Source organism: Anarhichas minor, unplaced genomic scaffold, assembly GCF_050575085.1.
Source record: "Anarhichas minor isolate MPS153535 unplaced genomic scaffold, ASM5057508v1 ptg000030l, whole genome shotgun sequence".
In the NCBI taxonomy this organism is placed as follows: Eukaryota; Metazoa; Chordata; class Actinopteri; order Perciformes; family Anarhichadidae; genus Anarhichas; species Anarhichas minor.
The window spans coordinates 3192501-3215200 of record NW_027466476.1 but is presented as its reverse complement, the minus strand read 5'-3'; the positions used below and the strand labels follow the sequence as shown (position 1 = coordinate 3215200).

Below are 22700 nucleotides of genomic sequence, written 5' to 3'. Positions count from 1 at the left end.
ATTACAATCCAGCGTACACTTGTCAGCAGTAATGAAATGTTTGCTGAGAGGTTGCTATTTGTGGCTGCTAGATTGGATGATGCTGCTCCACTGCCCCCACTTACAATTATATTCCACGCATAAATTTCCCTACCATCTCTTCTATTGTGTGAACTGTCAGCCAGATATACCTACAACTGTCCCAAGAAGCCTCAGAATAATGAAACACCGTTGTGTACAATAGGTACGACATTCTCCCCCTGCAGTGGAAATGTATCGCAAGAGTCAGAACAAAAAAAAAAGAAAAAAAACTTCTGCTTTTTTTTTATTGTTTTTAAAGAATTACATAATGCATTAATCACAGTAAAGACAAACCGGCTTTCCCCGCATGTCGTAGTTGTGCAAGCTTACAATTAAATGTAAAATTAGATGTAAAACTGTTTTTTTTCTCTCTCTGCTCAGCTTTTCAACTCAATTGCACAGGGAGCAGAGCAGTAAAGCTTTGAAGAACAGACCAACTCTTTAGTCCGTACACTTGACACGACCGCCCAGTGGTTTGCATACAATCGGAGCTGAAATTACAGTTGCCATCACGGCCGTGTGCATATTTGTGGTAAATAATCTGGTGTTTTGATCAGTTTCTTTACCGGGGTCAACTGTAGCTGTCTGCGACCGGCTATCTGAGGAAACGCTGAAACGCAAGCCAGGTCCAAATAATTTCATCACATTTGTGCAGTATGTATTTCCAATTAAAGTGACATCACATAAACCTAATTAGTATAGATGAAACCTGCAACTTGATTTTCCAGTGCATGGTTTTCTCATCAAATTGATTACAGAGACTCTGCAAGGAAGCATACTGCACATACAAATCCGGTGTATGTGCTACTGTAGACAGATATATAAAAAAAAAAAAAAAAAAAAAAAAAAATGCATTTGTGATGTTGCCTATACACGTGGAAGCTTGAAATATTCACAGTCAGGTGCTTAACTCGGCTACTCAAACTTTATTCTAATCGTATCTTAATGTTAAATGACTGTAAAGGCCAGAAGTAATGACATCTCAAAACGCACTGCTCCCTTTCAATGTTTTTTCAGGCAAACATCTGTTTTGTGCAAAATTAATCGAGTTTTGATATGCAAGTATCACAGACACAAAGAGAAGCTTTGCATCCTCTTGCAGGTTCAATTACTGGCCTGTGGCAGACGCTAACTCTATTCTACCGTTCATCATGATGGAGAATGTACAGACCATTCAATGACTTCATGCAAGAGGAGGCAGAGGGTCAACCAATCAGACGATCACCGCACACGCACTCACTACATAGAAACCACGCTCACGTACTACACCAACCACTTTTAGCATAAACTGAAAAATAAAATCATTATTTGCTCTTCTATCCTACTGTTTATTGTGCTGTCAGGTCAATTAACGTGAAAAGTAAAGGATCATCGAAATCTAGAATACATGTGGCACGTCTGTGCACAAAAATGAAGCAGAGGATTTCAAGAGAGAGGAGTTTTAGTCATTTCTGGCTAATTAAAGACATGCTTGTACTATACAATGACTCTGGGATATCACAGCACGCCAAATTGGGGAGAAAAAAGAAAAGAAATAGAAGTGCACATAAGCACGAGTCCCTTTCTTGAACTTGTGAGGAGGTAGAGAGCTAATATCCAATAGTTTACTAGTCTGGCCGTGTCACATGTGGCATCTCAGTCTCATGTCTTTGTTCGCCAACAAAGGCTTGTGTTGATTAAGGGTGATGTGAACACAACAAGCATCACAGCAGGTCAGTAGCCAACTTTTCCTCCCTTTCCCTCACCGCTTTACTATTTCTTACCGGTGCAAAAATGATCCAGTACTCTGACAACCAATACAGGACAGTCGTAATCAGGCTCACTGGCTTCAACTCTGAGGTAGGCTCTACAACACCAAAGGGGATATTTGTTCAGATTCAGCTGCATTAAAGGGACTAAGCCATGACAATCAGTGACGTGGAGATGCCCCCTGGACAAAGGTTTCTCAGTGAGACGTGGTTGGCCCATTGGAGTGTGTGTGTGTGTTGGGGGGGGGGGGGGGGGAGATAATGCCTATGCTGGGTTAAAAACAGTCAAAAATAACTACCTGACAGAGCGCCCAACAGCAAAAAAAGGCACAATTTCCCATAAATGCCACCACTACTCTGAATAAGTTGCCCCTGTATCATAATCCCCAGCCTACTCATTGCTAAGGTGCCTAACTCAAGCTTTTCTGGCAAGTTTATTATAATTACACCACTTGCCTCAGACATCTTGAATGGGCATGATATGCATTTTTTTTTTTTCCTCTTTAAATTAGATAAACAAAAGCATTAAATAGATTTACAGAAATAAATACATTTTATTTCATATAAATATGTGGGCCCTTATGTCCAAATTGTCACTGACACACTTGTTTTTTTGGGAATAAGATGAAGTAAACAATTCATTGAAACAGCTGCCCTACTTGTTTGATACACTTACCTTGTGAGTAGTATGATTATTGTGAATTGATTTCAGTTTTTGCGAGTCGCTAAATCCCATCAGTAACTACCACGCACTGTAAATCCCCGCGTTACAATGCCTTTAATGAACATTATATTGTAATTTAATTGGAAGCCCTTCCCTCTCACTCAGGGGGGAATAAAAAGATCAGTGATCACATCAAGGAAGTCTGGTCCCTTTATATAGGATTATCTTTTAGATTGATTTAATGTCGTAATTGTATATTTATAAAATTCCTAATACAGACCCCAAACGTGAAATATGATTGAAGAGACAAAAAAAAAAAAAAAATAAAAAAAAAAAAATCCAAATCAGGTTCAGAGTTAACATCTTGCCAATTTTTCCCCAAGGCCGTTTTTTTCAGCACGGCTAAAACCTGGATTTGTTCACATACATACAGTAATATATATTTTGTACTCTTTCAACGTCTCTGGCTATGTACAAGCTATACAAATAAAGAGCAGGCTGAGGGCCAGGTTTTATAAGCTGTGCAGAGGGAGCAGTTGGTTGGGAAGTCTCCAAGTCTCCCGGCTCCTTCCCCCGCAGTCTGCCCATACAGGTGGCTGTTCTGCTTCACTTGCGATCGTCGATGGTCTTAATGAATTCCACCGCCGCGGTGAACTGCATCCACCAATAGCACTCCTCCCCACTCAGCCGGCTGGCATAGAAATTATTGATGTACTGAACGGTGGACAGCAGGCAGGGCGGGTTTGCCTGGAGGGGAGGAGATGTAGGGATGGGCCCACATTAGCCGCTGAAAGAACCTCACGCAACGCCGTACGGATTGCAATCATAAATATGTTGATATGTAAAATATATCCACACAGGTTAGCGGATAGCAGTCTTTATGATGCATGGAGTTACAATGCAGTCATTTCGGAAATCATTTTCTGATGATTATTCTTCATTTCCAAAAACAAAATCAGTCAATAAGTGATCAATACTGAAGGTCAAAGAAAGAGTTTGTTGGAAGATGCAGCTTAGTGCTGACTGTGCTGTTAACAAAGTGTGTAGCAGTAAGAGCAGACTCACCCTAATGAGGACAAAGACAAGCACAGGGACAAAGTCATCCGCTCCAGGGACGGAGTCCTCATTGGCCAGACTGAGGAGGTTCATGATGGTGGAACACATGCGCAGTATACACTGGACTTTGTCTCGTGGCGTCTTGTATGCATTGATGGTCCTGATCTCAGACTGTGCAGAGGGCCAGGGAGCCTCCTTCAGATAAACCTGGAAACACAATACGTTTTTTTTTTTTTTTTATCCTTCTCCACACATGAATAGAAGTGATCACCATGAAAATACCTCTGGGATTTGAAGAGCTTTATGATTGGCCGTCACAACTTTTGTGAGCCGCTGGATATGTTCATGGAAAAGCCTGTGTGAGACAAAACAAGTAAGTATATGACGACAGAGAGAGGGCACAGTCTGCCCAATCCAACAGTGCAACATATCAATCTCAATATTAAGCGGCTTATTTGAGTTCATCTTGCTCACTGGTTGTCTACTGATTGATTAAGTGGCTTCAACTCTTCAGAAAAATGCACAAACAAAGCATCCTGGCTTGGTAGTAAATGTTATCAGCTAAAATGAGCTTTTAAGGTTTTTCTAGGTTTATAACATCATCTTTACTATATGTTGTTGCTCAATGAAATAGGCCTGACCAGCTAATTTATTATTTTATGAAGATTTAAAACCTAAATCTCATCGTAAAGAACACAAAAAGTATTTTTGGAGTACTGCCTAGTGTGACTGTGAGGCACTGGTGTCATTGCAGCTACTCACTGGTCTCTGAGAATATCTCCATCCTGGTTGGGGTAGAAGGCCAGTTTGAAGATGCGGTTCATAACGTAGCGCTCAATAGCCATCTGGGCATCCTGCAGCTGGTCCTCGCTAGCGTACTGCCAAATGGCATCGCGGGCCATGGCGCCGTACAAGTAGCGCAGAAAATCCTCCACTGCTGCCGTCTTGTCATCCGATGCTGTGCACCCCTGGAACGCTGGAGGGGAGCAGAGAAACAACAGATGTAACACCAGCGCAGGACGTAGCTGCAGCCTCTACTCTGGATTGTTTCAAGTCGAGCTTGAAAGTGATGTTGTGTACGGGCATATCTATAAATAAATACATGAAGCGATGATCGGAATCAATCTCTACTAATAGTTCTGGCCAAATGTAGAGTCATTTCATATGAGCTATAATTACATTGTCAAACCTAAAACGGTAGACAACAATCCTTCCATCATATCTCCCACTTCAGAGTTGGCCTATATATTTAAATATCCTGTAAGGGTCACCACCGCCTGTTTTTGGTCGTTTAAGGAGTGGAATTGGAAAGAAAGCATTGTAAATCATGTGTAATAGGCCAGAAATGGCAGAATATAGGACGGCAGGAAGGTCAGGATTGTCTCTACTCTCTGCCAGCTGAAGTTCACAACAAGTCCATCTGTCCATCTGCTGTAAAACATGTGGAGATACCTTTAATGAAGTCAAGCATCTTGGACTCCATGTGCTCAACAAGGAGCCGGACACACACGGTGGTGAAGTAGCGGTTAGCCACCTCCTTGTCTCTCAGCACCCTCTGGAGGAGCCTCTCCAGGTGGGCCTGAGAGGTCTGCAGGCCCTGACGACACCTGGTTAGATAAGCTATGTATGGGGCCCGCTTTCTAAAGGAAACACAGACATTTGTATTCTATTATTGCCACTGTATTGCTGGCTCTTTCTTAGTAAAACATCACATTATGAAAAACCCATGGGGTGCCACGAGTGACTCTCCGGTCCTCCACAGTTACCTGTAATCCTCTGCAATGGCAGCCAGCAGCTTCCTGCAGGTACGTGCGTCGAAGCGGGTGACACAGCGCGTTGTCTCCTGGATCTGGGCCATCTGGTTCTTATCCTGAAGGTTGATGGCCTCTGCTAGCTGGATCTTCAGGAAGCAGACGATCTCATTGTCTGAGCGAGAGAGAGAGGACGACGACAGGGAGACAGCATTAGACGACACTGCTCGCCGCTCACAAAGGAACGGCTGGCTGCTGTAATCTGATCAACCTGCTGCCTCTACATGACAATGTGACTGATGGCTGCAAAGATGGGAGTCTTATGGTTTTACTGTTGAGCATGTCCCTTGATTGCGCCTGCTCCCGATGTGAAAGTGGTGCCCTGCAGAACTGCTGTGTGAAAAGCTTTGTTTTGTGCAGCATCAGCATACTGGTGTCTTTCCGATAACATGTTGAACCAATATTAATGCAGGATATAATTAGTAGGATGGTTTAATAATGTGATATTTTACTGACACCATATAGAGTTTCTCTTTTAACGTCCCCCACTCTTTCAACCTTTCCCCAAATCTTGGAAGGCGGGTCAGAAGGTGAAAGTGGTTCAGACAAGGTGCCTTGCTTAAGGACACTTTCAGCAGGTTGGATGCTTGCCAACATTAAAGGCTTGTACCCTTCTCCCTGTGGAGGAGCTTGACAAAGACACCCAAAGTCTAGTAGATAGCACCAACTATAACAGCTCTAAATGAATACACTCTCTGACTCTTCGCATGTATTTAATGGATTGTGCTGCATGATCAGTTTGTATGCTATCACCAGTTATTAGTCCCTACAGCAGCACTCGTACAGGATCGATCTAGGGAATGGCTACCTTCACAGTCCATGTGGTCAGGCAGCCCATTTCGTGTGGTTGTAAGAGCCATGATGGGCAGAGCCACCGAGTCTGCAGAACACAATGCCAACCTCAACTTCTTCTTTGCATCACTGAAAGACAGAAAAACAAAACAAAAAATCTCACCGCAATGGCTAAGAATATATGTTAAGTAAAGTAGTTGTTGAGTAATGGATTATGAATCGGGTTTTGTGGTTTTCTGACCTGAAAGAGAACTTGGAGTCGTGCTGCTGTGCTGTCTGGCTGGCTGAGTCTGGGAGGTCATCAGCGGAAATGTTCTGAAGTGTGTCTTCTCTAGGAGAGTCATGCACGCTGTCCTCCACACAAAGATCTGTAAACATGAACAAAAGCAGGTAGTTTATTCACTGCAAGTGTGCAGTATACATACGTATATGGAAAAAAAACAAGCGTCTTTCCTGACCTCCTGTACCGTCATAAGAAGCTCCACCTGTGGCTCCATCACTCGGGCTGGTCCTCTTGATGTTCCTGTACTTGTCCAGAATGTCTTCAGCTGCCTGAGCTTGAGAGCTATGTCTGGGCAACGGGTCATCTGATGAACCCACCAACATAAAAGATGAATTAAAATGAAACCACCGTAATAGATATCTTTATTTTGTCCCCGATTAGGGAACCAAACCAGCACAGACCTTGTGGGACACGCTCTGGGGCAACGTCGTCTTTCTCATGCTTGTCTCTTTTCCGAAATGCAGCTATCGGAGCTGTAGAGGAGAGACATGCGATTAGTGAGTTGACATCACTTTCACTATCGCCGGATGACAAGCTGGTCATGAGTTGCCTACTGACAGCCACTTTGGTCAATCTTTGAGGGGTTTTCATGGTTTGTATTGAGACAAAAAAATCTCAATGTAGGACGATGTATGGTATCATACATTACCAGAAAAAGTATAGAGTAGAACTTAACTAACATCAAAGCAAAATAATGTTGAAATGGTAAATTAAACCATCGTTTCATAGCAGAATATCACAACGGTCTAATGCAAGTCATCATAAAAAGTCCAGTCGATATAGATGTAAATAGACCCACTGATGCTTATCCTATAACACTACGGTGCAAACAGGACAAACGAGAGACACAGGTTCTACAATTTGATGACACACGCAGACGCAGACACACACACACACACACAGAGGAAACACTGGGTGGAGTATCTGTATTGATATTCTGTATTCTCCATACGGTAAAATGGTAACATACTAGCAAAACAAAAAAATAAAAAGGGGTGATAAAACAAATGCAGGAATGAGGGAGTGTGGGAGTGTGAACTCAGGCTACAACCATGTCACATCACAGCTCTAAGGCGACATCTACAAAGCAGCATGGGTACGCAGCCGCTGGCTCCAGCAGTAAAGCTAGCTCAATGATGACAGCGTGGAAGCGTTACCTGGGACATCACTCTCAGCCGTCCAATACAGCACTGTGAGGAACACAACAGACAGGGTTGGCCTTTCACACACGGGCTGCCGCTCTGCTGGACGATTGACTGTGCGTCACCATGCAGAGCAACAGGACAACACAGTGGACTCTACAGAGGCTTGGCTGGAGATTGGTGGTTTAGGAGTTCATGGCTCTTTACTTTTCCATGTGAACACAGTCCTCCATTTTATGAATATCAATTTCATTTATCAGTTTACTTAGCAAACATCATTATCTCAAAGAGTAATAAGCAGCCAGTCTGTGTGGGCACAGCTCATTATTTCCCAGACAGATGTATGAGGGACGGTTATAGAGTAGAACTGCAACAAGAGATGCGTCATCTATCAGTGCTGATGACAGAAAGGTCCATCTAATGACCATTAGCCGCTGGCTGACAGCACTGCTGGGAGGGCTACAGCCATACAATCTACACGGCCAACGCTCCTCAGATGACTGATTAGCTTTGAAAAGTCTATATAAATCTACAGCCAGTGAGACGCGAGAGAAAAAGGACTGGACACGTCTCTGAGGTAACTTCAAACAACAATAAACATGATTTTACAACTGGAGCCTCAGAAATGGAGTGGACAATATGGATCATCATTCTCTTTCCCACATTATAAATTGCTTTTTGCTCTGCTCTTTAAAGTGCGATATTTCCTGTCCGTTGTGATTAAGAGAACTTTTTTTCCCCCGCAACAAAAAAAACAAAAGGAGCGCTGCAATCAAACAGATTGCTTTTAAATGTATAAAAGTTCCTTTTAAAGTGTAGAAAAGAGGGCATGCCTAAAATGACCGAGTGTTTCGTTACCTTACCTTTGGGAATGGCTGACACAAAACGCTTCTTCCACCATGGCCTGTTGCGATCAGACTTCTCGTCGTCACTGTCTTTCCTGTCCTCAACCTTTGGATAGAAATGACCGAGATACACTTAGACAATAGCAGGGACATTATTACACACAACAATCACTAAAAAAAAACCTATTTAATGAATTTAAAACTGTTCCTCAGCAGCGCTAGTAAAAACACGACTGTCCCTGTCAATAGCTAAGAGTGCCTCTGTAACTGGTTACCTCTCCTTTCAGGGAGTCCTTGCTGGGGGACGAGGACGGTCCTAAGGCGAAGGCCCCGGCAGGGTCGCGCTCTTCAACCGCTACCCGCCGGTTAAGGCCGGGGTCACTTGTGGGCCGGCGGCCTGGGCACACAATGTCAGAGCTGCGGCTACGTACCAGCCTGTCCGGGAAGGAGTGGCGCTGCTTGGTGTGCTCCAGCTCAGCCTGGGCCAGGCAGTGGGGCGTGAAGAGAGAGTGGCGCGTGTCCTGCCCCAGGGCACTGGCTTCAGGGATGGGAGGATCAGGGGGAGGGTGAGGGGGCCTAGCGTAGTGCACTTTGGGCCTCACTATTGTTCCAGTGGAGGAGCCTGAGGTAATAGAAGAGAAAAAAAAAGGTTGAGAGAATTTGAGAGGAAAAATGAAAATGGATAATATTTAAATATCCCAGTGCACATTGTATATTTGCATTCTCTTTAATCTTTACTTACCAGCTCACAGAACAAACTCCACAAAGACTTCCCGAAATAGTTTTTACATCCTTAAATATACCAATGAAATTCTACAAGTAGGTTCACTGAGAGGATTGTTGTTCTGTACCACAGAATCTCACTCGTTTCAGAATAGTGGCTAAACATTACAAAAGTGGGGGAGAGTGCTAAAGAGTTAGTGGGAGATGAGCCCTAGGTATAGGTAGGCCACCTGTTCCAAGGGTAGACTCTCTCTCCTGAAAGGCTTCCAATGGCAGCCTCGTGCCATGAGCACAGTGGGACAAGGGGACAGTGCCAAAGAGCCTGGGGTGAGGTCTCTCAACCTGTCATGCCTTCACCTTGCCACAGACACAAAGCCACGACCATTCCTCTCCCACACAATATCCACCGGCACTACAAACAAAATGCACAGTAACAGACTGTGGAGAATAATTTGGGACGCTAAATGGGCCAAATTACATGACATTTAATTTGCACTGGTCATATTGTGTGTGAGGGGCACAGGCATTCTTTTGGTTAATTCCATGGAGCTCAAGCTGTTCTGTGAGCCCGTGACATTAGGGCAGGGATTTAATGATACTCATTTCTAGCTCCGATTGGCTGTAGAGCATTCTGGGAGTGCAAATTACCTTCACCGGAGGAGAGGGGATCGAACATGGCCAGTAAGGAATCGGTCTGTGACGGTGGAGATGTCAGATGGTGTCCTCCTGTAAAAACCACAAGAGGATATGAGACAATTAAGAGCATTTACTAAATTAACCACTGATATACAACTACACATTACTGTTATTATTAAAAATCGCTTAGAACATTTAGTTAAAAAGATAATAGCCTGGTGATTCCCCCAGGCTATTATCTAGTTAGATATTCTTTGTCAGAATAACAAAGATGATCCGACTTTAACTTTTATGACAATTACAGTGGCTGAGAACTAAAACAGTGATTTAGCTTGGTGGCAGCTGTGCAAGTGACAGGGATTGATAGCTCTGACTGATGCTGCTTAGATCAGATAGACACTGAACTGATGGCTTAGCTAGCCTAGCGGGGATGTGGCACTCTCCTACCGTGGCCTGACTCCTCCCCATCTGGACTGGTCACAGAGTCCTTCCCTCCAAAGTCTGAGCTGCACTCTGACCGCAGGTCCTCGATCTTGTTGGGGATGTCTTCCGAGGTTGCACTGATGCCTGCATCAGGGAAAAACAAGTACAGTAAAATACTTTGACTTGTCAAAAACAGAACCTGCATGTTCAATGTTTCTCAAACAAAAGAGGATATTTTTTTGTCTTTACTATACAGTATGCGCTCTCTCAGATAGGAACCCACTGGGAACTCCAAATTGGTAGCGTAAGCTCCCATGGGTAAGGGGAAAGATACAGATAAGAGTGATCATGAGATGCAGACTATCTATTGGCCAGATCCCGCGGGATGTTTTCCTGTGAGCTGAGCCACGAACATCACCGCTGGCTTCTTAATCTAGGATACTACTTCATGCGTGTCAACATAGCACGTTCACCTGAGCCCACGGAAAAGACAAACCAGCAATAACCAGTGCCATCCAGAAGAATAAAAACACACACTGTCCCATTACACTGGTTAACAACATGATTGCTCTACACAGACTCAAGGAGGGTGCGAACGTGTATTTAACCAGTCGTCAATTTAAGAAAAACAAAAGGGACTAAAATAAAAAATAAAAAAAGAACTGATAGGAGTGGGAGTGAAGATGGGGGCGAGTGGAGATTAGATTTATACCTGAGACTACACTGAGGCCTGGTGTGCTAGGTCTCGAGCTGACTTCTCTGACCTCCGTGTCATCGGAGGTACTGCCAACCCCCGAGCAGCTCTCCAGCTCCTGCAGACGCTCCTCCTGTTTCAGGTCTGGGGCTTCTGGAAGTGGACCCAAAAAAGGAAAGAAAAAATGTAGATATATTTATTTAAAAAACAAAAGACTAAGAAAAGAGTGCGCAATTTTCTAACTTGAAGTGTGGATGAATCTAAAAAGAAACTCTTGGCAGTTTGCAACAGACGATGGTCATTCTCTCCCTCTCCTCTGTTACGATCATTGGGAAACCAAGTGTGCACATATGCATGAAATCAAACAAAGCATACATTATCGTGTCTTATAACAGCCAAACCAAACCATAAACCTAGTACGGCCAATTCTTTGGCTACCCAATGGAGCTGTTGGGTGGAACCCAGAGGCTCCATACTAACAGCAGTACTCATTTGCATGCTCGTTAGTAATAATGTGCTGGTGAAGTGCTCTTCAGAGTGTAGTTTTCTGCTGCCTAGCCATGAAACAAGCGTTCTACTCCAAGCAAGCCTCCGATCGCGCTATTACCGAGCAGAACAGGGGTAGCAAACGGAACAAAAAGCAATCAAGACACTCATGCATGTCATTTCTGCACATATTGGAATGCTGTACTACCTCAATTAACATAAGGCCCAGGGTTTTGAAAGGAACACTTAACGCTGTTAATAAAAGCAGTATTGATTTTCCCAAAACACAGGTTTTTAAAAAGGGGGACTTAAGCACATAATATCTCATTAATAACAGGTTGGGACTGAATGTTCTATTTGAAAGAACAGACAATCTAGGATTTATAACATTGTATATGCATTTGGATTTGCACTGACTGACGTAAACTGATAACCTGTGTGACTATTGTCATAACAATACATAAACACCAGCCATGGAGAAATTCAATGCCAAGTCTCACCAGATGAAAAACTGACACCATGTAAACTGACTGAGGACAGCTGCAGGTGCTTCCCTCCCCACTGCTCCACCACAGGTGCACACACACCTGGTGGTCCCTCTGAGGAAACCCTAAGCTGCTTTTTACTGGCACACGCAGATCTGCCCTGAAAGACAGGCTAGTGCACACAAATACAATGACAGATGCACTCACACATTGTTGGTATGGAATGCCGTGCAACCACACCTGGTGTCCCAACCCCCACTATATCAAACAAACATACACACGCACGCATAGACACACGTGCATATGCGAGCACACATGCGAGACCGTCACGGAGATGAAGTGTAAGAATCGAGACTACAACCAAAGCAAACAGTCGAACAGAACAAACCTGGCTCCCTACCTGAGTCACTGGGAAGGACTTCCACGCTCCAAGCCTCGCTTGTGGTCTCCGAGATGGTGGAGCCGTAGGGGTCCAGCAGCACTGAACCCGAGCCAGGAAGACACAGCAGGCTGCCGAGCATGTTCTCCGCAGCTGCCCCTGGGAGCACAGAGAGAAAGAGACGTCCACAGCATGAACCAGCTTTAAGTAAGAAAAGTAAGAAGTCACCTCTATAGTCACAAAGTCATCTCGAAGGCACCTTTTCGTACTTTACCAAGCCTCTACTGGTTGTGTTGATTCATATTCTGTAATTAGTTCTGATCAATTATTCAGATGTATCGTATTGAGAATACCACTACAGACAATATGCCTTTGGCACGAGGTAGACATTTTTGAGTTGCGTGCATGTTCACACTTATTGTTTCATTCCTTAAAATATTCGATATAGTACAAAGGATGCCACTAATTATTATTTTAATCAACTGATTTATGAGTCATTTTTTTTTATTTACAAATTAATCATTATGGCCATATAATTAAATAAATAGTAAAAAAATGTCAACTTCTGAGCAGTCAAAGTGAAATCTTAAAATAGTTTTTTTGACTGAAACTGTTCAAAACTCAAAGATATCAAATTTACAATGATGTAAAAACAGAAGGAAAGTAGCAAATCCTCACATATGAGCGCTGGGACCAGAAGAATAACTGAAATAACTAATCCATACGTTTTTATCTTTTAATCCACTTATCAATTTAACGAGTAATTTGTTTCAGCACTGTATGGTACCGAATGATTGGCTTCACATGCAATATCTTAAATAAAACCTGTTCCATCACTTTTACTGGTTTGCCTTCAGCTCTGACTTTTAAACAACACTGTGAAATGTCCTGAGATAAGCAAAAACACTAGAAAACCCTCTCTGAATGTTGTGTGGATGGGGCTTCAAAGACAGTGAGCTTTGCATACAGAGACACAGAGAGAGTTGGAGGTCACGTGCATTTCACGCTGGGACCCACAGGCACATACACCACTGTGCCAAAGGTCAGAGGTTAATGGTAATATCTCACCCTGCCCCCCCCCCGGCCTCCAGGGCCATGACTTTGAGCTGTTGATTAAGCCTAGCATTACTCACAACCAAATTACCGCTTAGCCCACCCGCCCACTATGTCCTCAGCACGGTGTCCCTCCATCTCCATTTGGGAAGCCGCGGCTTAACAAGGCGGAAGAATGCGGAGGAGCTAGCAGGTGTGAGTGGGAGTCAGTGGCCAAGGCTCAAGACCAAAAAGTCGAGCTGTGGTAGCCACGCCCCCTGGTATGTCACGCTTCCACTTCACGGCGCACACACACACACACCATGAGCACGCATGCATGCCAGCACCCGGGCAACAGTGTGTTCTGATGTTGGCGGGGGCAGGGCTCTCATTGGCGGTGGGAGAGCACTATCCCGCTGTCCGTGTTTACAGTCTTCAAGGTAGGGGCGCAGAGTACTTGTCTTTCAGGTGGATGATTAAATGAGTGGCACAACAAGAAGTGAAACAATTAGAATTTCTGCCTCATTATCATGGTAATCTTATCAGTGGGATAATGAGGTATTAATGGATATTTAATGTGCATCTCATAACCCAATCCCTTGGAGAAAACACATAAGGAAATCGCTGTAAATTCACTTAATGATGGAAAAGTCCCCCAACGCCATATTCCGAAGAATGAAAAATGGTGGATGCAAATGAGAAGGAACCAAGGTCAATAAGACTGCAGGGACTGAGTGAATGTCAGAGAGACAGACGGAGAGAGAGAGAGAGAGATGGGCAGGGGGAAGGCTGTGAAGAACAAGACTGAGGCAGAGGAGACAGGAGGATCTGAATAACTCTCTACTGAAGGTGTTTATCTTATACAGTAGATCAGAATGTTGTGATTACGCATGTACTTAGTAGCTACTGTGATTATGCAAACTTCAGGATTTACTTCCAGAGATACTTGGACTATAACTTGTTTTCCATTTTCTATGTTTATGCGTCCACTTCATTAGTCTATTTTATCAATTGGAAGATTGAAAAATAAAAGTCAGTGGCAGTAGAATAAAAACAGACAAATAGTATGAAATTGGTCATTTCTGCTTCATCCTCAGTTATTATCATAATTCAATTAAGTTTTGTTTTTTTATATAATTAAAAAGGTATGAAAAACTGAAATATACTGTAACTGTATTACTCATTCTAAGCATTGTTTAAAGCTACGATTTGGCAGTGAGACAGGAAATTCCACTGCAAAAAGAAAAAATTCATACACCTCCCTAAACACGAAATACATAACATTGTACTAAACCATGTCGATGAAAACAACTAGAAACACTGGCCTATATCATCTCTTTCAGATCACATTTACTTGTGTGTCTTAGCTACTCAAATGCAATTCAAAACATTTTTTAGATCAAAGAAAACTCATGAGAAGGTGTAAAAGCAGTGCCATAAGGCATGTGGTGCATTTCTTCATAGAACCTGGGGTGAATCGATGACCTGCTTTGCGATGCTATTTCACCCACATACCACAAGGTGATGACATTTCCCTAACGCTACTTAATCAACAGTCAGGGAAGATCCCTACATGTGGCAAATTCATCTCATAAAAAGGCAATGATCACGTAGGCTGTGTGGATCAATCAATGTGCTTACTGATGCAGGAAGTAAAGTAAGTTAAATAAGCCGAGCCCAACCTGCTATTTCCTGCAGCCGATCTTCATCCATGTTGGGGTCAAAGTCACTGCCGAGCACATCGGTGCTCCAGGTTTCGCTGACCGTCTCGGAGATGTCCCGATCATCCGTCAGACCCATCATGTCCCTGATCTCAAACTTGCGCAGTTTGTCATCCAGGTTGTCCTGAGTGGTGGCTGAAGGGAACATGCACGTATGTTAGACAGGGCTTGCTCATGAAGGACTTTCATCTGTAAGCTTTCTTATCTTTTGTCCGTTTACAAATTTGCTGTATCTGAAAAATATATATTTATACTTCCAACACAGCCTTTTAGCAGCATACAGAAATATACACAGACCCTGTTCATGCTCCAAAAGCTGTAGAGCTTCCACCCCGTTGCTCCCTGATGGTCCGGCTCCCAGCTCAGAAACAGACTCTCCCTCCAGGTCCAGAGAGGACACAGAGTTAGAACGATTGGACGGACCTGTGGTAAAAAATAAATAAAAATTATAAATAAAAACATGCACAAGGTAATAGTTTGTTTGATAATTGTTTGTGTAGCTTTATGCGTCTTCAGACTGCAGACTGACCCTCCGAGATGCCTTCCAAGTTGTCACTGCAGAGGGAGAAGCGAAGGGTTTTGTCTGGTTTACCGTGCAGCTTATTATCATCAGCATGGCCCTCCCCCTGGGCCCCATCAGCCAACTGCAGGTTCAAAACCTAGTGGATGAAAATAAATCACATATATATATATATATATATATATAAATATATCTTGCGTTTGTTACTAACTTGCTTTGAGTCATTCTTGCTAGCGACATTATCTCAGTTGAGGTTGGATAAGGGAGTTCGTTAAACATGAGATACAAGGTTTCCTAACAACTGCATAACATTGCAAGCACACACAAAGCACTGCAAAATGCATGCCATCGACTCTGAGAAGTCGTGTTCCCCTTCAGTGACAGGAAAAGATATGGTATTGAATTTATCACATCATCATCTCTCCTGCAAATGAGTACATTAATTCAAGTCACATTACCTCATTCTCTGACATCATCCCAGGGACAGACTGAGGACCAGTTCCGAGTGAAATCACGAGCACCTCCTCTGGCATCAGCTCCTGTATGGACTCCTGGGAGCTGGCCTCTGCCTCCCCCTCCTGGGCGATGTTGGTACGGCTGCGGCTACGGGCAGCTGCTGGTTGGTGGGAATTAGTAGGGAAACCACTGTAATATTTCCATAAACAACCAAACATTATTCGTGAAAATGAACAGCTCGAGCCTAAAGCTTGAAACTGGAGAACTAACACGCTCATCTGGGATGTCACACCAATGCTAAATTCATAAGTAATGAGAATGATTTGCAAATGAGCTGTAAAGTCATAATGACTTTATCGGTTTCACAAAGAAAATGTCAAAATAACCTTTTGATTGATTTCCAGTTATTTCTTTATGTAGCTATACGTTGGTGACATTAAAGACAAATGTATGTATCGTATTTAGATGTTAGATAGTTAATAATAAAGACTAATTAAAAGGCTCATTGGTTGAACTGATACAAAAACAAAAGGCATAGTTTTTTTAACAAAATGATTTTCGCAACGCTAGAATATAGACATTCTAAAACACTGTACATAATGTTCACTATCGATATCATTTGGTATGTCCTGTGCTCGAACATGGTATTCTGTGCATGTTGAAATACCAACTGATGTGCTTTCACAATGTCTTTTTAGGATTGAAATGGCAGGCCTAACATAATGAAACACATGACATTCATACCACTCTTAAGACGAGTCCGACATATTTCAGCCCTGTGTTTCTGGAGCTTTTGCACCCGTACAGCATTGATTATGTAGCTCCATCCACCAGATATATTTAAAAAGAAGAACTAAGTACAGGACCAGTTCCCATACAAGTTCACTGGGGTTCTGAATTTGCCTGGGGGGGGGAGGGTCTGGTACTCAATCATAAGATGATTTACAACATTACACCCATCCTGAATTGTTTTCCCTTCTCAATAACAGTGTTTTTTTTTTTATGAACAATGCTTCCATCAAACTATGTATTGGGATAAAACTATTTGAGGAACATGAAGAGTATGCTGGTTGTATCCCACGTTCTTTAATAACAACATTATCTCAGTTGAGAATTTTTAAGAGATCTGAAAATGAAACACTACACATCCCCCAATTCGTTTAAAAACACAAAGAAACCAACATAATCCTTGATATTATCACTATAGTTTGTTTTACTCTTACTTTATCTGACATGAGCGGATGCCATATGTTATAATAAGAACACAACCACACCACCACAGAGCTACAGTTATTGTGGGAAGTAATTGCGCTAGTGTCTCTTTTATTTTGACCACAACTTGGGCAGAGACCAGAAGGAGGAAAGGTGGAAGATAGATGTTTTCCCCACTCTACCTTGTAATGAAAAGCCATAATCCGCTGAATGAGGAAGCAAAAAGGGGGGAAAAAAAAAACGTAGAAAACTAAATGAGTTGAAAAACATTGTAGCTCTAATAATGAGCAAAAGCACTGTGCGAGGCAAAGCAAGCATGGTGAGAGCACATGGACGACAGCAGCAGTGCTATGCAACAGTGGTGAGGCGGGAAGGTTACTGTGCCGTTAAGCGCATGAACTACACGAGTGTTATCTAACACGCAAGTTGGAGAGAAAACAGTTGCATGGGTTAAGTCCTCTCCAACCCTAACACGACTGACAGGCTACCCACCAAAAGGGGCTACTAATGGAATGTGAGCAGACAGAGCGGTGGTCGTGGGGTCCCAGGATGTTATAGCGGCTAAGTGTTGTCCTGGTCATTCAGTGGCAGCACAGGAGGAAAGGAAGAGGACAAAGTCGGGGGTTGAAGAAAGAATACACAGTACATCCCACAAGTATCAACTCAAGACCGTGCGTATCAACGTCATATTTCAGAGTAGCAAGCACTAGTGGTTCAGTTCTAATTAAGGGGGAGTTGCTACAGCATCATTTGTCATGAGTATGCTAATGAAGGTAGTCTATGCATCTTTTCCATCCATTCCAATTAAAATTAGTTCATTTATATTTGGTAATTTAATTGGTTGTCATTTCTGTAATTGAGCCTCAATCCAGGCCATGCTAATTATCTTCATAACAAGCTGAGAAGAAGCTCATTAGCTTCCTATAAAACACAGGCCTTTCACTAGTCATCACCACTCAACTCTACTTGTTTATTATGCTTCTCATTAGGCAAAATATTATGCTTTCATCTTCTACTTCTAGTTTCAAATTGGGATATTCCTATAAAGCAAAATGTCTCATATCGGGAAATTACAAGAGGTTGCGTCACTTTGAGCACATCAATACGTCTATTCTATAAAAAGTGGCAGTGACACAGAGGTGGAGGTACCTATGGGGAGTCTGTTCTTCTTGTTGGCAGGAGTGGTAGCTGGGGAGAGCTGGGGGGTGTTGGAGGGAGTGAGCTCCAGACTGTTGCTCTTCACAGTTCGAGACTGGGGCACGTTGGCAACAAGGGTCTCCAGAGCCATGTGATCCTCCTCCCGAAGGTGGTCCCCTGCCATCACGTTACGCACAAAGTCCACCTATCGGGGAAGCGAGAAACGTTATTATTGAGACCATAAATCAGTCATTAGAAGTAGACAGTTATTCTGAGGAAGGCTGAGTGAACCTAAACTGTGTCTGGTACAAAACGTCAAAGGTCATTTTGAATGGAAGGAAAGAATAAACACAAAAGCAACACAGATTTCATAGACAAATAAACCATGTTTATGTCCTGACATAAACGACACAATGTATTGAAAAACATGTTGTACACTGAAGTCACACCGAGTCATGAGGTAGGTTAATGCATGAGCTTTCACTCTAGACAAATTTCTGCTTTGTGGTTTCTGTTTAACCAATTGCATCAAACAAACTAAACTGACTGGAAGACATGTGCACTGACAAGATAACAACTACTACAAACTGCCTGAATAATTAACGCTTGAATCAACATCCCTAGTCTCACAAAAAAGACAAACATGCTTATCATCTCCAGAAGGATGTTTACTGCACAGATTTGTATGTTATGTTGTCCGGCGCCTGTAAATGAACTCTACATTGGAACATTTTGAAGTAATTGTAAATGTATGCAGAAAGTGAAATTAGTCTGTCGGGAGTACCTAAAAACATTAGAATGCCTCGATCTAAAGTTCAACCCTGCAACAGGGTGGCAGTACATAAAGACTCAAACTTCAAAATGGTAGCTAAGGATACATTTGGATATGAATTGCAAAAGAGCCTACCAGCACGAGCAGCTGATTATGTGAAATATAGACCGCAGTCCTACTGAGGCCTTCAAGAAGGTTCATCGAGGACATGGGTGGGGTCTCGACTGCTCTTCCTCCAATCACCACATCCAGAAAGGCAGCGACACAACTCTGCAGACAGAGACGAAGAGGCATAAATTAGTACGAGGAGAAATATGTTGCGCTCGGGTTGGAATTAACGAACCATTACTATGGTTCACAAACCTTATCAAATTTGGACAAACTGCTTTTCCGCCTCGGGTCTGCATCATCATCGGTCATGGCCAACTGCTGCAAAAGCTGCCCCACCTGTGTAACGACAAAAATATGCAACATGACTCTTTACTGTAGAATGCCTCCCACGTGTTTGATGTGTTAACAGGATTACTCGCTGTGCCACTAACCTGCATTAGGTTGAAGCGGGCCACTTCATTGATGGGGGCGTCTGAGATGATACCATACTGCTCTGGGTTAACTATAGCCGGGCAGATGAAGCAGGTCAGCAGCAGGTCTGTACACATGGTGCGTACCTCGCCCACCTCGAGACGCTCCAAACATGACAAAGTCTTGTACATCTGCGACACAATCCAGCGCAGGCTGTGGGGGAAGCAGTAGGTGTTCTGCTTCAGGTACCCGATAAACTTGTTGACCAGAGTTACCAGCTTGGCTTCATTGGCCTCCACAGCTGCCTGCACCCTCTGTTTGTAGTCCTCGGAGCCCTTCTCTCCAAAGCGTTCCTGCTGGGCCGGAGTGAGGCGCTCCGTCACCTTGGCTGGGTCGATCTCCAGGTGGTCTTCATCTTCCACCAGCAGCTGCATAATGGGTTCGTGGAGGGTGGCGGTGAGGAAGAGCTTGGCCGAGTACAGGCCCTCGGAGAAGAGCTTGAAAAGGATGCTGAAGGCACAGGTTCCCCGTCGCAGAAGGCGGCGAGGGTTGTCACTCTCCTTCAGCTCGAACTCAACCAGATATCTCAACACCTGGGAGTTGGCAAGAAAGACAGGTGCACCAGAGAAAAACACGTTACTTTGAGGCTTTAAAATTGTTTCACAAATGCGTAACACTAGAGACAGGTACGGGCTGACTGACCTGTAGCAGGTAGCTCTCATCCTCCTGCATGATACAGTTGCCATAAAGTGAGGTGAAGACTGTATAGGTGACCCCCTGGGTGTGCTCCTGGTTCAGCCTCTCTCCTGCCACCAGACAGGAAGCCACCAGTCTCGGGTTCTCCCTTAACCTGGCCACGAACTCGCCATAGATCGTCTCCTGGAAGCCCAGAGTCTTGTAGCCATCAATAAACTGTGTGTCTTCCAGCATTTTGGCATGTTGGCAGCATTCAGCCGGAGAGGCCTCCGCACTGTAGAACAGAGTTGATCCATTATTACTAATGTCCAAGATATAAAACCTTGCGTACCAACAAACACGATCAGTATATATTCTAATTCCCTCTCACTAAGACAACTAGATCTCATCCCACTTACAGCCATGGCGGGTATAAACGGGTTTATCACAGCTTTTCTACGTGGTAGACGACACATCATCCAACCTTGTTCTGACTGACATACAATCAAGTAGAAGCATTAGATTGTATGCTCAAAGATCAAGGTCTCACTTGCTCTGCAGGCTCCAACTGACAGCTGATCTAAACTGTTGTGACGGGCCAAGCGCACACAACAACAGCATACAGTATCAAAACTGATCTTACCAGCACAATAGAGTTTACATTCAGAAAATGCTGGGATCCAGATCGCCACATTGTCACCGATACCTGATTCACTTAATTGAGTATCGGACCGATATCGAATATCAGTGTCGATGCATCTCTAGAAAATGCTCACCACATCCTTAAATTTGAAAAACTTTGTAGCATTTGAATTTAGTAGTGATTAAGGAGAAGTTTTGCATTTACCAGTATTTTACTGTATATTGCTGTCTTTCATTAAAAACTGCTTTCTGTTGACATCAATGAGTTTTAAAAGGTATTTTATATTTATATTTTTTAACCTTAGAGAGAGACAGGCTAACTGTTAGCCACCTGGCTCAAATCTTTATGCTAAGCAAGGCTAATCACAACCTGGCTACAGCTCTGTACTTTATGCACAGACATGACATTAAAATCCATCTTCTCATCTCACTTTTTTGAAAGCTTATTTCCCAAAAGGTTGATCTATTCCTTTTTAAAAGGCCCGAGTGAATGATGATGGCAGGTCTGACCTGGTGAGAATGAGACGATCGAGGTTGATCCTCTGCTGCTTGGTGATCCATGCGGCCCGGTACAGCCGCTCAGCCGTCTTCAGTACGTCACTGTTGAGCCTCTGGATCAGCTGCTTCTCCGATGCCACGTACAGCCGCTCCTGCTTCAGGTGGTGGGCCAGAGTGTGGATGTCTGGCTTCACCATCTTCACCAGCTCACACTAGCAGAGAGGTAAATGACCTGAAAAAAAAAAAAAAGGGTAAAATAGGTGAATACGTGGTGCTGAAACTGATCAAGAGCTCAAATAACCTTTCATCAAATGTTGGATCAAAGTCACATTAGCAAGAAAAATAAATGTCAGGTGTTTTGTTCTGTTGTGGGACTGTCCAGCATGTGTATTTGTCTGTTACCAAGCACTCCAATGAACCCTAGAAAGTTGTTGACATTTAGGCTACTATAGTAGTCTAACTTGCCCAACCTCTCAAACAGTATCATTATTCTGTATTTGAGCTACGCTGCATTTAAAAGTAGCTGTATTTAGAGGAGAAGCAGGAAGTGGTTCCCTTTTCTGTAAAGGCTGGCTGAACGCTAGCTCACACATGACGCTCGCGTCACGCAAGTGAAGTGATCATTTGCATTCCATGTGCTTCACACGCTGGCCCAACGACAACAACAAAAGCACGCTTTTCACAAGCTTCGGGAGACGCCAAACAGCTGAATATGCAAATCCCTCTCCCTTTTTCCAGATATACACAGCCAAGACATACGAACCAAGCTGAGGGCATGAAATTTGAATGATTTATTGGTGAATCATACTCACAAAAGCCTCTTTGTGGCTGGTTGCAAACACAGCAAAGACAGATTTAACAGTGGAGTTATGGTTCTGGGAGAACGAGACGAGACTGGAGAAAACGGCCTCAGAGTGGGAATGACAGCAAGGCAGGGCCATTGTTCACAAGCTAACAGACAACCACAGCGCTAGAGTTGATGTGTCTGACAAATCAAATTGGTTATACAGATTTAAAATACATAATGATAGCCTCCACATTGAACTCTCTGGGTAAACCAAGAATACAAAGTTAATACTTATCTCCGATCACTGTGATAGATTTTAATTTTTTTGTAAAGAACAGGTCAACTTAAGACCATTTCAATGAAATACCACAAACAAACATTCAGTACGTGATTTATTTCTTCACAAGACACAACTGATCGTTATCACATGAGAAACAAAATAGCCTCCTGGGTGCTGCAATAGATCAACAAACAAAATAATCTCACAAGCAATTATTCA

The 22700-nt window shown here is 43.3% G+C and overlaps 1 protein-coding gene across 11 annotated transcripts in view; it reads right to left on the bottom strand.

Annotated features, from left to right (window-relative positions):
* Positions 1-288: 288 nt before the first annotated feature.
* gapvd1 (GTPase activating protein and VPS9 domains 1) overlaps positions 289-22700 on the bottom strand; it is a 28053-nt gene continuing 5641 nt past the window's right edge. Inside the window, exons 2-29 of one of the 11 annotated variants that reach the window (XM_076104296.1) lie at positions 21427-21646; positions 20302-20569; positions 19620-20192; positions 19441-19524; positions 19213-19347; positions 18318-18510; positions 17661-17741; positions 15959-16116; positions 15510-15639; positions 15278-15403; positions 14942-15115; positions 12237-12386; positions 10896-11030; positions 10208-10327; positions 9773-9850; positions 8677-9023; positions 8420-8507; positions 7572-7604; positions 6816-6887; positions 6590-6718; positions 6373-6499; positions 6148-6260; positions 5295-5454; positions 4981-5168; positions 4291-4504; positions 3811-3883; positions 3538-3735; positions 289-3219 (exon numbers count right to left, since the gene is read on the bottom strand). In XM_076104296.1, the coding sequence (XP_075960411.1) occupies positions 3079-3219; positions 3538-3735; positions 3811-3883; positions 4291-4504; positions 4981-5168; positions 5295-5454; positions 6148-6260; positions 6373-6499; positions 6590-6718; positions 6816-6887; positions 7572-7604; positions 8420-8507; positions 8677-9023; positions 9773-9850; positions 10208-10327; positions 10896-11030; positions 12237-12386; positions 14942-15115; positions 15278-15403; positions 15510-15639; positions 15959-16116; positions 17661-17741; positions 18318-18510; positions 19213-19347; positions 19441-19524; positions 19620-20192; positions 20302-20569; positions 21427-21611 (4473 nt within the window). In that variant the 5' untranslated portion in view covers positions 21612-21646 and the 3' untranslated portion in view covers positions 289-3078. Of the gene's footprint in view, positions 3220-3537; positions 3736-3810; positions 3884-4290; positions 4505-4980; positions 5169-5294; positions 5455-6147; positions 6261-6372; positions 6500-6589; positions 6719-6815; positions 6888-7571; positions 7605-8419; positions 8508-8676; positions 9024-9772; positions 9851-10207; positions 10328-10895; positions 11031-12236; positions 12387-14941; positions 15116-15277; positions 15404-15509; positions 15640-15958; positions 16117-16494; positions 17375-17660; positions 17742-18317; positions 18511-19212; positions 19348-19440; positions 19525-19619; positions 20193-20301; positions 20570-21426; positions 21647-22700 lie in introns of those variants that run through there. The other 10 variants (XM_076104298.1, XM_076104304.1, XM_076104299.1 and 7 more) reach the window with 10 other exon arrangements.